This window comes from Dipodomys ordii, unplaced genomic scaffold (assembly GCF_000151885.1).
Source record: "Dipodomys ordii isolate 6190 unplaced genomic scaffold, Dord_2.0 Scaffold131, whole genome shotgun sequence".
NCBI classification, from domain to species: Eukaryota; Metazoa; Chordata; class Mammalia; order Rodentia; family Heteromyidae; genus Dipodomys; species Dipodomys ordii.
Genome location: NW_012267347.1, coordinates 2712463 through 2727557, shown reverse-complemented (window position 1 = coordinate 2727557; position 15095 = coordinate 2712463). Strand labels below are relative to the sequence as shown.

Here is a 15095-nt window from a genome sequence, read left to right as displayed (position 1 = left end):
ACAGACACAGCTGATCAATTCCCATCTCTTCTGCTTACAATGAGTATGTGAACCTTTGTTATATAACCTTCTTCCCCTCATTCTAATACATTATTCATTCTTGGATCACTCCCTCAAATCATGTCTGCTCTGAGATACCCATTCCTACTTAACCAGGGCACATAGGCAGATCCTTCAAGTCTCCACACCATTCTTACAAAGAGAGAAGAGAGAGAGAGAGCCTCAGAGAGAGAGAGACAGAGAGACAGAGACAGAGAGACAGAGACAGAAAGAGACAAAGACAGAGAGATAGAGAGACAGAGACAGAAAGAGACAGAGTAAGAGACAGAGAGACAGAACAAAGCTGAATCATAGGGCTGAGATGATTTGGCAGCAAAGTACCAGCAGTACTGTGGGCATGAGGTTGCAAGGGCAGCATAGGAGCCGGGACTGTGATAGATGAAGGGCTGGTTGGACTGGCTCAGAAATGTGTCTTCACAGTGACAATGGTCTGTCTATTTCAATGTACAACTGTCAGAAAGCTGTCTGCAGTATATTCATGGTGTTTGTAAGATTTCTTCATGAGGCTCTGTGAGAACAAGTGTGTGTGTGTGTGTGTGTGTGTGTGTGTGTGTGTGTGTGTGTGTGTTCCTTGTATAGAGGATGTCATCTTAATTGTGTCTAGGCTATATATTTTCTATAAGGGAGGCTCCTAGTTCTGTGAGATTATAATAAGCACAACTACATTTGGTATAAATATATCAGGAAGATCCTGATATTTCCTGATCAGAAAGTACCTATTTCTTTTGAGAGAAAATACAAAAGTCATCCCATTGAAGAATTGGCTTTCTTCCATGCAGTTCCTACCGTAATTTGGCTATGAGCTCCAGATATCAACTGTAGATTTCTTCTATATTTTGACAGCTCAAAGAATGTAAGTCTGAGCTTATCTCCTTTCTCACATTTTATTTTGTGCTGACTTTTAAGCACCAATATGTTCATACTGCCTGTGTCATCGTTGAGGCCAAATAATGTACCATTTTCTTTTTCTGTTTTCTGTAGAAGAAAAACAATACTCAGTCTCTGATAAGCTGATTAAGGAAAGTAATATTAAGCAGATATTAAGATGTGTCAGAAGCAGCCTCTAAAAGAAATATAAGGAAAAATTCTAACTTCAAAACTAGCAGTCTGCCAGATATATGGCAATTCAGATAAAAGAGGTAGATGTGTCTTACTGACAATTTGCTGCTTCTTATGTCCATCTTCCTCATCCCAGTCTCCCTTCTTTTGGGAGACCAACCCCTAGAGGGATGGAGAAGTTGAAGATTCTCTAGAGCCAGTGACCAGAAGACAGAAGAAAGAAAGATTCTGGAGGTTAGAAGTGACTCATTTAAAGTATTAAGTCCAGGAGAGACATAAGCCCATGAAGACCAAGAAAAGAACCTAATTAAGAGTAAGCAATTGAAGAAAAAAATAATCTTTGATTAATTCTGGGTCAAAAGGAAATAGGATGTACATGGGTTACTTGGAAGAGTTTGGCAATATTTGAGATTTAAAAAGACTTTTTGGACCAAATGAACCCATATTAATGGATGGTTGGCTAAACAGAAAGCTCAGAACAGAGAAAGAACGATGATTTCCTATCATTTTATACTTCCATTTTATAGGATATCTCTTGCCTATCAGCTCCTCTGAAACTAACCCAATCAGGCCCTGAGTGTAATTAATGGGGTCTTTCTTTGTGGCTTTTCAGGTCTTGACCTAGCCTGTGCTGACACATGGCTAGTACTTAGATTCTCTCAATGCTTCCTCATTTCTAGTAACTCTCTTCACACTAACTCTTCTATTTCCTTCTGGAAGTCGCTTCTTTAACCTAGCCTTGCTTATTAATCTTTCATGCCAATTAAACCCAAAACCTTGGTTTATTACTCAATGAAGGTTTTCCTTTTTGAATTTATAATGATAATCACTTAAAATACAGATGTTATGTATAAAACACAAAAACAACACTGTAGATAAAATTTATGGCCATCCTTTTTCAGAATCTACAGCATAAAAAGAAATTACAATATGGGCCATTCCTAGTGGTTCATGCCTGTAATCCTCATTACTTCAGAAGTAGAGATTAGGGAATTCACATTTAATACTAGTCTAGGCAAAAAGCTAGCAAGATGCCCCCATCTCAACAAATGAACCAGAAAGTGGCAGTACATATCTGTAATACTGACTACACAAGAGGGTATAGGAGGAGGATCACAATTCATGGCCAACCCTAAGTAAAACACAAGAATGGATCTGAAAAATAACCAAAGAAAAAAAGGGCTGGGAGCTTGGCTCAAGTGGTAGAGCATCTGCCTAGCAAGCAAGAGGCACCTGCCTAGCAAGCAAGAGGCCTTGAGCTCAAACCTAAGCACCACAGGAAAAGAAAGAAGGACGGAAGGAAACAAGGAAGGAAGGAAGGACAGAAGGAAAGCAATGCTCAGAGTAGAGATTATGTTATTGTGATTAACCAATGTATAATTATACATAGGATTTTACCTCCTGGACCATAAATACTCCATTCACAATTGTTCCAAGGGGCCGAGTTTGAAGATCCCTTATCTTGGGAGTTTCACCAGCTTTCCTAATTATGTTGTTTGGAACATTGACCTTTTGGTCAGCTTCAGCATCCAACACAACTGAAGAAGTATTCACCTCTAGGAAAGTATTGTGCCAATAATATTTTGATATTATTATTATTTTCTTTCGGCAGAATTTATCTGTAAGTCGTGTATCGAAGACTTTTACAAAGTAGAAATCTCTGTCGGTAGCCACTGTAGCATGAAACATCTCTTGCTGCCCCCTCTGAGTCTCAAACTTGAAGGGCTTCATTGCTTTCAGCACCATGACGGTCATCGGGCCTTCCTGCAAGCCTTCTTGCCTCACAGCTTCCTGCTGGGCTACCACCTGCTTCTGTTTAGGCTGGAGACAAGAAGGAAGATGTGAGCTGTGACTCCAGCCTCACGTCACTCAATGTCACACTTCAGGAAGCCAGGCAAAGACAGATGGAATCAGAAGGAAAGATGAAGAGAGGTTAGGAAGACATTTGAGACTTAGAATTATCTAGATTTTAGGAGAGGATTTAGAAGGACTACTTCAAGTCCAGAATTCAAATGAGGCAAGATAGCACGTTTTGGAGGCAGACTCCTTGAATCTGAACACTTGCTTTGCTGTCTGATAGAATAATTTAATAGTCTGTGCAACATGACATAGTATAGTATATTGCAATAATATATAATATACATTCTAGGTGAGGTAATATATTACAAATGATAACATATATTATTAATATGCATCAAATCCCTGAAACATTATTAAAGCACAGGGATTAAATGCTCTTTTAAAAAAATCAATTATATTACAATGCACATTAATCTCTCCAATATTATCCTGTGTATGCATTTTAGTCTCGAATACAGGTGAGGGATCTCAGTAGGCTGCATGGGGCTCATTAACTCTCTAGACATCCCTCTATGCCTAATAAGAAAGTGCATATGAAGATAAATGTGAGTGAAGGAAGGGATCTGGGAAAGGGATACTACAAATGAATGATGTGGGTTTATAATGGAGAATAAATGGCAACTTTATGAATTTTCCTTTAGAAATAATTAGCTATATACTAAGATATATATGAGAAATTGTATATTGTTATTTGTATTATATTTTGATACTTGTACTTCCAAATAATTGAAATGATTTAAATAGAAAAATGGGATTTGATTAAAGAAATATTAGAATAGATTATGAGGCAAATATTAAACATGCTTTAGATTGTCTTATAACTGATCTAGTAAAGGACATATCCTAAACATAGTATATAATCTGTTTATAGATAAACCATCAGATATGACACACAAATACATTAGAAAGACGTTTAACAATGTCAAATATTATTTTCTTTAGATTATATAATTATAGATCATTTTATCCTCCTCTTTTTTCCCTCCTAAATTAAAAGCTATGAGACATGCCTTTTGTTTATTTTTGAAGCAAATAGTACTTCTTAAAAGGCAATTTATTGTGCAGAATAAAAGGGAACTACAAGGGAAAAACAAGTCTGTAAGCTGAATTGTGTTTCTGAATTGGATCTCTCCAGGGGAAATAGAATGTGTATTCAGGACACTGGAGGGGTAGAACAAGACTAAATTAGCACTGAAGCAGGGAAATGTCAACTTCACTGAGGCCCTGTGCAACATTTTAACTGAGGCTGAGAGAATAACTGTATCTAACTCCTTCACCTCACCTTGGTCAGTGCAGATATATAGAGAGCCCCCCCTCATCCAAATTATGACAACTCCAGGGGACATTCTTAGCTCCTGGGTAACCATGGCATGGGCAGATGCTTTCATTGCAAATGCATTGAACTTGAAAGTCCTTCTATCCTACTTCTTTTACTTCCTCAGGGGTAGTAATCCTGACAGTTCTCTAAACTGTATTTCCTGAAAGCAACAGGTCATGTCAGAGTTTTCTTCTAATCTAATAAAACCCAGATGTAATGATGTGATACTATGTTGGGGCCATGGCACAGATTCCATAGGAGTTTGCCCATGAATTGGCGTTCATTTTTTTCTTTCTAAATTAGTCAGGTTATGGTGTAGAATCTTCCTCGCATACTGTGAGATAAAGACCAGAAGGCCCTAATGGGCATAATGATAGGGACCAAGACTAGAGGATACTCTGCCAAGGACTAAGCCCACTCCACGCAGCTCCTCCTACCTTAGCTGGAGGAGAGACTGCTGGGGCAGCTGGTTGAGCAGTGGCCCCATCTCCACTGGCTACGTGCTCAGCAGAACTTGTCTTAGTGTCACTTTTCTTCCTTACTAACTTCGTTTCATTTTTCTTTTCATTCTCGGTGTATCTTTTATCAACTGTTTGTTTAGAAAGAAAAATGACATATTAACCCAGAAGATATGAACAAGGGTGACCGAAAACTTAAAATACTGTATCTCAAAGAACAAAACTGTGATACCAGACAAAGGGCAGAACAGGAGTCCCAGACCCTCTCACAGGAATCCAACTAGCAGCTAGGCACAGACAAGAATCCATTGATAAATAACTCCGCATGAATCAGAGACACCGTTCAGGGCCACAGAATGAAGACAGCTACTAGCTAGGAGGTAATAGGAATGTTTCACTTTTGTTCGTCACCTCTCCCCGAAGCTGACACAGTGCCACACAGGGACAATTCTCTTGGGCCCACAGTTCCCACATTAAGCAGGGAGAGCTGGAGGTGAATATTTCAGCTTCACATGCTGAGGTATTTTGGAGGATTATTTATGTTCATCCCCATGAGGAACATTAAACAGACTAGCAGGGCCAGACCACTGGGGATCAGTTAGAAACAAAGAAAAAGTTCTGTCTTGGCTGGGCACAGGTGGCTTACTTCTGTAATCCTAGCTACTCAGGAGGCTGAGATCCGAGATCATGGTTTGAAGCCAGCCCAGGTAAAAAAGTTCCTGTGAGACTCCTATCTCCAATTAATCCCTCAAAAACTGGAAGTGGAACTGTGGCTCGAAGTGGTAGAGCATAATCTTTGAGCAAAATTGCTCAGGGACAGTGGCCAGGCCCTGAGTTCAAGCCAGAGAAAAAAGAAAAGAAAAGAAAAGAAAAGAAAAAGGCCAGCCTTAATGTGACTAGGCACAGATCTTGGTGATTTTTTACGTTCTGGCCAATGGAGACTCCCAGCCCAAACGACTTCCCAATAGCATTGTGTTGTCAGAACGCATGATCAACAGGTTCCAGGCTTGCTGGCATCAGATCCCTGGCCAAATCCCCACTCAGACTTCGTGCTCTGTTTATGGCTTGCCCAATCTGGTAAGTAGGTGTATGTGTATGCATATCAGTAGAGGGTATCCTCTGAACTTGGCTGCCTGGTGACCCCACCCAACCTCAGAGCTCCTCTCCCTAAGGCTTTCACAAGTAGAAAAGCAAGCTCACTTCCACCAATATTTCTGAAGGGTGGAGAAGTGATATAACCTAGTTTTGGCACCCATCCTACAGGCTTTGCTTGGGGCCCTAGATAGGAAACAAGCTCAAGGGTGTGTATATGTGTCGGCTATGCCTCCCATCCTGCTCAGTGTGAGTTGCCTAGCAGCAACCTCAAAGACATTGACCAGCTTCAGAGCCCAGTGTGCAGCTCACCCACAATGCAGATTCCATACAGAAGTAGTGTCCATCCAGGGACTGCAGCCCACAGCTCTGTCCAATGAAAGATGATCAAAGAGCCCAGTCAACATCAGCACCTGGTTGCAGTAGCCAGCCAGGGATTTCACTGGGCCATGGAGTGAGCAACCACATTCAACCTTGGAGCAGAGTCAATAGCCCAGCCCAATTTTAGAACCTGACAGAAAAGTATTTACCTAAGGTTGATTTCAGATGGTTCCTACAAAATGTCCACCTGGGCTAAATAGTGACTATCCTATCCTGGCCATAAAGCACTTACAAAGGCCTGGATAGGCCAGAAAAAGTCATTGTTTTCTCAGTTGAGCAGATACCAATGCAAGGGTATGAAGACCACAAAGCATCAGGGAAATAAATAGAACACTACTAAAAAATAGGTGTATGTTCACATGGAAACCTGATGGACAGGTTTGGACTAAATTTAGACTCAGGAAAATGTCCTGTATTTCCCTCATTGAGGTTTACCACAAAGTTTCTCATCTGTGCTCCTGGGTGTCTGTAAAATGAAAATAGACCTTAAAGAAACAGACATCTATGATTTGAATTTTTTTAAAAAAGAATTCAGAATAAATGCCTTAAAGATGACAGGAGAACTACATGAAAATATAAACCATGTAAAGAAATTTGGAAAGTGATTCTCAACCAAAGTGAGAAGTGTGACAAGAACATAAAAATAATATTCTAAAATAAAACAGAAACTCTAGAGCATACAGACGCTGACCTGGAAAATTCAGTAGTAAGATACAAGCTCAGATCAAAAGATAAAACATAGTTAAGTGATTTACAAAACAAATAAACAAAGAATAAGCAACTACATGCTGACTACAAAATGCTTACTTTCTCACAGGGTAGAAATATACAAAAAGTGAAGGGATAGAAAAGATATTTTATGCAAATATGTTAGAAAAGAGCAAAATCTATACTTCTATCAGGCTTTAAAACACTGAGCAAAGAAGCAATTCCTGTAACTATAAACCCATAAATGAGTCAATAAATCAAACAACATAACAACTATGACTATATATTCATCCTCTAGTAGAATATATATATGTATGTGTGCATATTAATACATATTATCATCTGAAGGGAGAAATAGACTGCAATATAATAATAGGAGACTTCAGTGCCATAGTTTCAACAATGGGCAAATCATCTAGATAGAAAATTGGTAAGGGAACATTAGGATTGATTGATCTACCCTTTGGAATAAAGGAACTTAACAGACATATATAGAACATTCATCCAACAAGATAATTCACAGTCTTCTCAAGTACACACAACACTTTCCAGAAAAGAGCACATTTTAGATCACAAAACAAATCTTAAAATGTATTGAATGTCTCAATCATAACAACCTGAAACTAGAAGTCAATAACAGACAAACAAACAAAAAACCTGGAAATTTACAAATAGATAGAAGTTAAATTACATGTTCTTGAAAACGAATAGCTTCATGACCAGAACCTAAAAGAGTTCTTGATAGTTATTAAGAGTTCAGTCAAGCTACATACTGGTGGCTCACACCTATGGTGAACTGAGGATTGCAGCCCAAAGCTGCAGAAAAGTCTAGGCAGAAAAATCCATGAAACTCTTCCTTCAAATTAACCACCAAAAAGCTGAAAATAGACCTGTGGTTCAAGTGGTAGAGCACTAGCCTTGGCAAAAAAGCTAAGTGACTGCACCCAAGTCCTGAGCTCAAGTTCCCCATACCAGAACAAAACAATAATAAAATAGAATAAAATGAAACTAACCTTCCCATGGTAAGTTAGTTCTATAAGGTTACTTTCAGAGCAGTACAGAGATTAAAATGTCCTTTCTATATTGAAACAAAATAAGCTAAAGGAGGCAGAGATTTTACCATGTCATTCCATACCATCCCATCAACTAGTTCTTGTCTCGTAGAGAATGGTGCCAAGGGAATGTTTGGAAGAGAGTGTTGTGTCATCCTACCATAAATCCCTTAATAATCAGAGGCATAATTTCTTTTGCTTTTTGATTTATCACCCCAATTATTTTAACTTTACAGGACATTCACAGACTTCGATCAGATTCTCTTAGCTTCCTTCTTGGCTTGCCTCTGAGCCTTAATATTTTTATGTCTTCCTACAGCAGCCTCTCTCATGTACTGACCATTGACTCTTCAGATTTCTCCCAAAATTCATAAGAAGAGCAGCATGCAAACACACATGAGAAAGGGAATTTGCATCAAAAATCCAAGATGAAACTTAAACAAAACAAAACAAACACTGATTTCTTAGGAAATAGCACAAATGAGCTTGCTAAATACCAAGAAGGTTTCAACCTTGGTTGTGATTTTCATTTCTTGTACAGCATACACAGCTTGATGAGTGTCCAATCTGGTCCTAACTCGGAATCACTTTTAGTTAATCAGTATGATTAAATTCCAGAATCATTAGAATAGCAAAATGGAAGAAAGATTTCACTGAGGGAAACTTGGTATTAGTCAGAAGCAGGGAGGAGGAGGGGAAGAGGAGGAAGAGAAACAGAAGGAGGGAGAGGAAGAAGGGAGTGAGGGGATAAGGAAGGTGAGAGAGAGGGGGAGGGGGAGGAGGAAATCTTATTTAAGAAATTCCTGAGAATCTTAAGCCTGTTTGCCAACACTCCTAGATAAAACGTCAGGCTGTTACTTAGAATAATTATGTGTAGTTACTGACACTGTGTGGCCAGATCTAGGAAGTACATCTTCTAACTTCTCCCTAAGCCAATGAAAATAGTGCTTAGCACTTAAGTCTGAGGTAAGTACTTTGCATATTAAGCAATACTTAATATTTCTGTGGAATTATGTGCATATGTCTCCACTTAAATTATCTAGTTTGTCTTTAACTTTCTTAGAAATCGCTTATGGGACTCTGTATTCGCATTGTATAAACACAAATACTCTGCAATAGTTATTATTTTGGACTTAAAATTATCTTTAAGTAGTTGTACAAAGGGGTTTTAATTCAGTTCAATTTATGAGTATAATGCACCTGGCGCAATGTCACTCCTGCCTTTACTGTTTCAGTTTTATTTAAAAATCTTAAACCTATTTAAGTTGGAGTCTCTCACTTTGGGATTTCCTGGGGAAAGACATTATTTCCTTGGCTCTTTGTAGTGACTGATACAAAGCCAGGATATGTAGATTGTTCTTAGGAATTTAAAAAAAAACCAGAAGTTTATGCAAAATGTAGATAATATGTTGAGATTGATCTGTGGTTGATGAAATAATGTAAAACATGGGCATCATGTCCTAGGAAATATATACTGTCATCTACATGGGAGATAAAGAGATATGGAGAAAACCCATGAACTGGAAGGCAAAGGTATTCCATGAAGAAGGGCAGGCTCTCTGGAACTGAGGCAGACTGGCACCGGAGGAAAGTAGGCAGTCTGTGAGGAGGGCAAAGGTGCTTCCTACTCCAGGTTATGACTTTTCAGTGTCATAATTTCTTTGTGTAAGTGTGTGTGTGTTCCTAGGTTTCAAACTCAGAGTCCTGTGATTGCTAGGTCGGTGCTCTACCACTTGTCCCATGCCCCTAGTCCATTTTGCTTTACTTAGTTTTCAGGTGGGAGGGTCTCACTTTTTTGCCTTGCTGGCCTCAACCATAATCCTTATACCTATGCTGTCCAGGTACTTGGGATAAAAGGCATGTGTAACAAGCACCAGGCCTAGCTGTTATATTTTACTTATTTTTTTCTTTGTTTTGTTAAATGTTCTATAGAGAGTGCATCTGTGGAGAGTTTATGTTTGCATTAACATATATGTATAATAATAGGGAGATTCACTGTGGTATTTCCATACATGCAACACAGTGCAGTTTCAACAGCTTTTTCATTAAGATGGAGACTCAGTAATTTTTTGCTCTTTCTAGTCTCAAGCAGTAATACTCCTGATCTCCACTTCCTGAGTAGCTGGAAATATAGGAAAGAGTCACCATGTTCAGCTCAGTGCTGTAATTTATTTGTTGCCTTTCAAGTCTTTGGTGAAGCATAGGCACTTTCCATACTGTGTAAATGGTACCTTGAGCACTAACAATGCCAGTGGCCTGGAGACAAAGACCAGCCAAGGGAAGAGGTGAGGAGATGGACAGTGAAGGCCTGAGGATGGGAACAGGTGGTGGAAACTAATATGGGTTTGTATCAAACACTTTCCCAGCCATTCCCAGTGAAGGCAGGCAAAGGAACAGGTGACTCCCTTAGCAAACAAATTCCCACCCCATGCACTGAGGATCTTATCCTGATGTCATGAGCAGTGGGATTCTCCCATATACCTTTCTCCTTTTCCTCCTGAAGACATTTTGCCAAGTTCATGCATTTCAACTTCTTGAGAATACTGATGGTCTTCGTCAGAGCAGACACTTCACCCTCACTCTGGATCATCAGTTTCACTAAGTTCGTCCTGTTTGCAGCCTCTAGTCTGCCTTTAGGGATGTTAAATTCATCCGGAAGGAAGAACTTAAACCTATCCAGTTCCTCATCATCGAGATTATCCATGCCTTCGAGTAACAGAATTTTCTTGTATTCACTCTCCATCTCAAGGCTTTGGGGTCAACCTGGAAAAAATCCAAACTATGGGACACTGCACCACCTGAAAACACTTTCACAAGCAAAATAATCATGGTGAATGGTTAGATGCATCTTTAGATGGAAAACACACCATATGTTTGCAGTACATAAAGAAGATTATTGTGAAACTTAAGTACACACTTTCTAGGCTCAGCAAGGATATCTTTGGAGGTTGGAGACAACACTTGGATGCTGAGAGAATAGGTCCATTCTCCTATCCTTGAAAGGTGGATTCGTGTATTGAGGCATGTGACGTGCTACCCAGTGCCTGTTTTCAAGCACACAATTTGGAAAATCTGACATATGTCTATAGTAGAAGAAAACTCAGCTCATTAAACAGTTTTTCATGGATCACATTCACATTTAGTTGTTTTTCCACACTCAGTATCAGACTTTCTTCCACACTGATGTCTATAATTTCATAGTTTGGCCTTTTCATATTCCTACTTCTGATCTATTTTTAGTTGTTTTGTATATGGTGTGAGGTGCAATTCTGACTTTATGTTTTTCGCAATGGATCTGCCCTTCTCATAATCATGTGTTGCCAAAACAAGCCTTCCTCCACTTACTTGCCTTTGTGCCAGTCTCATCAATCAGCTGTCCAGATATTAATGGGTCCACTTCTGGATTTTTTTTTCTGCTCCATTGGTTCTCATTCACCTGAACATAAGTGTTCTTAATGAGAAGATTCAATAAAATGAAGTAAGCACCATGTCGAATTAATCCATGCAAAATTTCCAAGGGCTTTCCACAGAACTTCTCAGGATGAGCCTAAAACCTGCTTGAAAGGATAATGCAAAAATGTGCAAAATAAGTCAAAATGTATACTTGTTATAAATTTAGAATAATTACAGCAATGTGACAATGGAATAGGATAAGGTCAACTAATAAAATGTGGAAATAGTACATATTAAAAACATGGTATAAGCCAGGCACCAGTGGCTCACACCTGTAATCCTAGCTACTCAGGAGGCTAAGATCTGAGGATCCCTGTTCAAAGCCAGCCTGGGCAGGAAAGTCCCCATGAGACTCTTATCTCCAATTAACCACTCAAAAACTTGAAGTGGTGCTGTTGCCCAAAGTGATAGAGCACAAGCCTTGAGCAAAAAACAGCTCAGGGACAGAGCCCAGGCCCTGAGTTCAAGTCCCACAACTGATCAAATAACAAACAAACAAATGAAAACACATGGTGTATAGCAGGCCACCAGTAGCTCATGCCTGTAATCCTAGCTACTCAAAGCCAGCCTGGGCAGGAAAGTTCATGAGAGTCTTATCTCCAGTAAACTACTCAGAAAAAGCCAGAAGTGGTACTATGGCTCAAGTGGTAGAACACTGGCCTTGAGCACAGAAAGACTCAAGGACAGAGCCCTGAGTTCAAGCCCTAAGACAGACAAACAAAACATGGTGTATAGTCCAAGTGACACTGTAAATCACAAGGGAAACATAGGTACTTATGAGAGCGTTCAGAAAAATAGATGGAAAATGTTGTATCTTTATCTCAGAGCATACATAAGATATATGTTTATGGGGATTAAATGTCAGAGTAAATTAGACTGGGCACCAGCTCGTGCCTATAATCCTGGTACTGTGCAGGCTGAGATCTGAGGATCATAGTTTGAAGCAAACCTGGACAGGAAAGTCCGTGAGACTCTTATCACCAATTAACCACTGTGTCTGCACTCAGACACAGTCCAAGCCCCACGACTAGCACACACACACACACACACACACACACACACACACACAAAGTAAAGGTGCTGAAGAAAAAAATGAAGAACTTCTCATATGGAGTGAAAGGGAAGTTTATGTTACTGTATTTTTATTAGCACATATTAATTGTACATGTGTGAAATTTCATTGTCATGTTTCCATACATACTTAGAATACACTCTGATCATATTTACCCCTCTATTACTAATTCTTATCCCATATTCCCATACACCTCCTTTCTTGTAATTGTAAAATATTCGTTTATAGCCTTTCCATACAAGCATACAGCATACTTCAGTCATGTTTTCCCCCTCCTTCTCTCTTTCCTGCCTCCCAACTTTTGTGGGTTCACCTGAAGTAGGCCTGAATTTACATTCATGTCTTTGTTTCTTTAAGATCTAGCTTCCACATGCACTTAAAAATATGTGATATTTATCTTTCTGAGTCCAGCTTATTTTGATTCTTGTGATGCTTTCCAGTTTTATCTATGTTCCTACAAATGTTTTATTCTTCTCTATGGTTGAATATTACTTCTTAGTCTGTATATAATATACTTTCTATATCCATCCATCTGTTGATATGCAATTTGGCTGATTTCATAACTTGCCTCTTGTGAATAGAACTGCAATAAACATGGTTTCACAGATTATCTGTATTTTGTGCTGAATTTTATTCCTTCACATATATGCCTATGAAGGTAGGTTATATGGTAGTTCTATTTTGCTTTTCTTGAGGAACCTCCATACTGCTTTCCATAGTGGCTGCACTAATTTACATTCCCATCAAAAGTGCATTTGTTTCCTTGATGTCTATCAGTCTCATTGGGGCAAGATGAAATCTCAGTGCAATTTCAATTTGCTTAAGAATGTTGATCAGTTCCTCATGAGGTCATTTGCCATTCATTCATAATTCTTTTAAGAAGTATGTCTGTTCATTTCCCATTTATGAATCGCACAATTTTTATTTTGTTTAATTTTTGAGCTCTATAAATTCTGGATATTAACTCACTGCCATCTCTTCATTCTGGTCATTGTTTTCCTTGATGTGCAAGAGATAATTGCTTACTTTGAAGCAATGCCATTTGTCAATGCTTGCTCTTTTCCCGATGTATTGGAGCTCTATGCATTGGAGTCATTGCTTGTGTCTGTACCTGCAGGTGTTTTTCCTAAGTTTTCCTGTAGTAGTCTCAAAGGTTCAGGTCTTACATAAAAGTCTTTGATCCATTTTACATAGGTTTTTGTACAGGGCAACAGATAGGGATCTACTTCAGTTTTCTACATGTAGATATTCCATTTTCCCAGCATTTGTTACAGAGGCTGTTTTCCACATGTGTTTTGGGCACCTCTGATGGGAAATTGATGGTTATAGTGGTGTATGTTTATTTACGGAGTCTGTGTACCATTAGCCTATGTGCTGGATTTTGTGATGTGCTATTTTTATGACTATGGCTCTGTAGTACAAATTGAAGTCAGGCATTATGATACCTGAAAGTATTGTTCTTCTTAACTCAGGATTGCTTCTGTTTCTCGGGTCTTTCATGACTCTATATAAATCTTAGCATTTTCCTATCTATTTCTGTGAAAAATAACATTGTAATTTGATATGGGAATCTCTACTATAGCCATTTTCATAATATTATTTCTGTTGATCTATTGACAAGAGAGGTCCTTCCATTGTCTAATGTCTTACTCAATTTCTTTTTTTCCAGTGCTTTATAGTTTTCATTGTAGAGGTCTGTCATCTCTTCGTGAAGTTTGTTCCAAAGTGTTTTTTTAAAGATTATTATGAATGACATTTTTCTATAATTTCTTTCTTGGCCTATTTGTTATTCATACATATAAAAGGTGTTGAGTTTTGTATCAACAACAGAAATTCTGCTTTTACTGAAGGTGTTTGTCAGCTCTAAGACGGTTCTGATGCCAAATCTAGGGTCTTTTTAGTTTAGGAAAATATCATCTGCAAAAGTTAATCATTTGTGTTCCTTTTATTTTTCCCCCTTGTGTTATTACTCTGGCTAAAAATTTGAGCACCACATTAAGAGTAGGGAGAGTGGACAATTTTCTCTTATTCTTGACTTCAGGCCAAATGTGTAAAGATTTATTCCAATTTAAAATGATTTTAGCTATAGGTTTGTCATAGTCATTATTTTTGTGTGTGTGCTGGTCTTGGATCTTGAACTCAGGGCCTGGAAGCTGTCCTGGAGATCAGTGTCCTACAACTTGAGCCACAGCGCCAATCTAAGTTTTTTGGAAGTTTATTGGAGATAAGAGTCTCATAGATTTTCCTACCTGTGCTGGCTTCAAACCATGATCTTCAGATAGCTAGGATCATAGGCATAAGCTACCAGTGCCCAGCTTACATAGTTGTTAATTATGTTGAGGTATGCTTTGTCCATTTCTTCAGGACATTTTTGTTGAGGTATGCTTTGTCCATTTCTTCTTTAGTTCATGAAGCGTGATTAAATTTTATCAAATTAATTATCTGAGATCTCCAATTTTTAATATAAATGCTCATAGCTACAAACTTTTCTTTTAGAATTACCTTGTTGTATCTCAAAAGTGACAGTAAGTTTTGTTTACATTTTTCATTCTAATTTAGTCTCCATATATTTCGAATATTTT

The 15095-nt window shown here is 38.5% G+C and overlaps 1 protein-coding gene across 1 annotated transcript in view; it reads right to left on the bottom strand.

Annotated features, from left to right (window-relative positions):
• The window catches only part of Aim2 (absent in melanoma 2), a 21549-nt gene extending 10009 nt beyond the window's left edge, over positions 1-11540 (bottom strand). Inside the window, exons 1-5 of the mRNA XM_013030501.1 lie at positions 11338-11540; positions 10470-10751; positions 4735-4886; positions 2518-2940; positions 847-1035 (exon numbers count right to left, since the gene is read on the bottom strand). Coding sequence (XP_012885955.1) covers positions 847-1035; positions 2518-2940; positions 4735-4886; positions 10470-10731 — 1026 coding nt within the window. The 5' untranslated portion in view covers positions 10732-10751; positions 11338-11540. The remainder of the gene's footprint in view (positions 1-846; positions 1036-2517; positions 2941-4734; positions 4887-10469; positions 10752-11337) is intronic.
• Positions 11541-15095: the final 3555 nt, after the last annotated feature.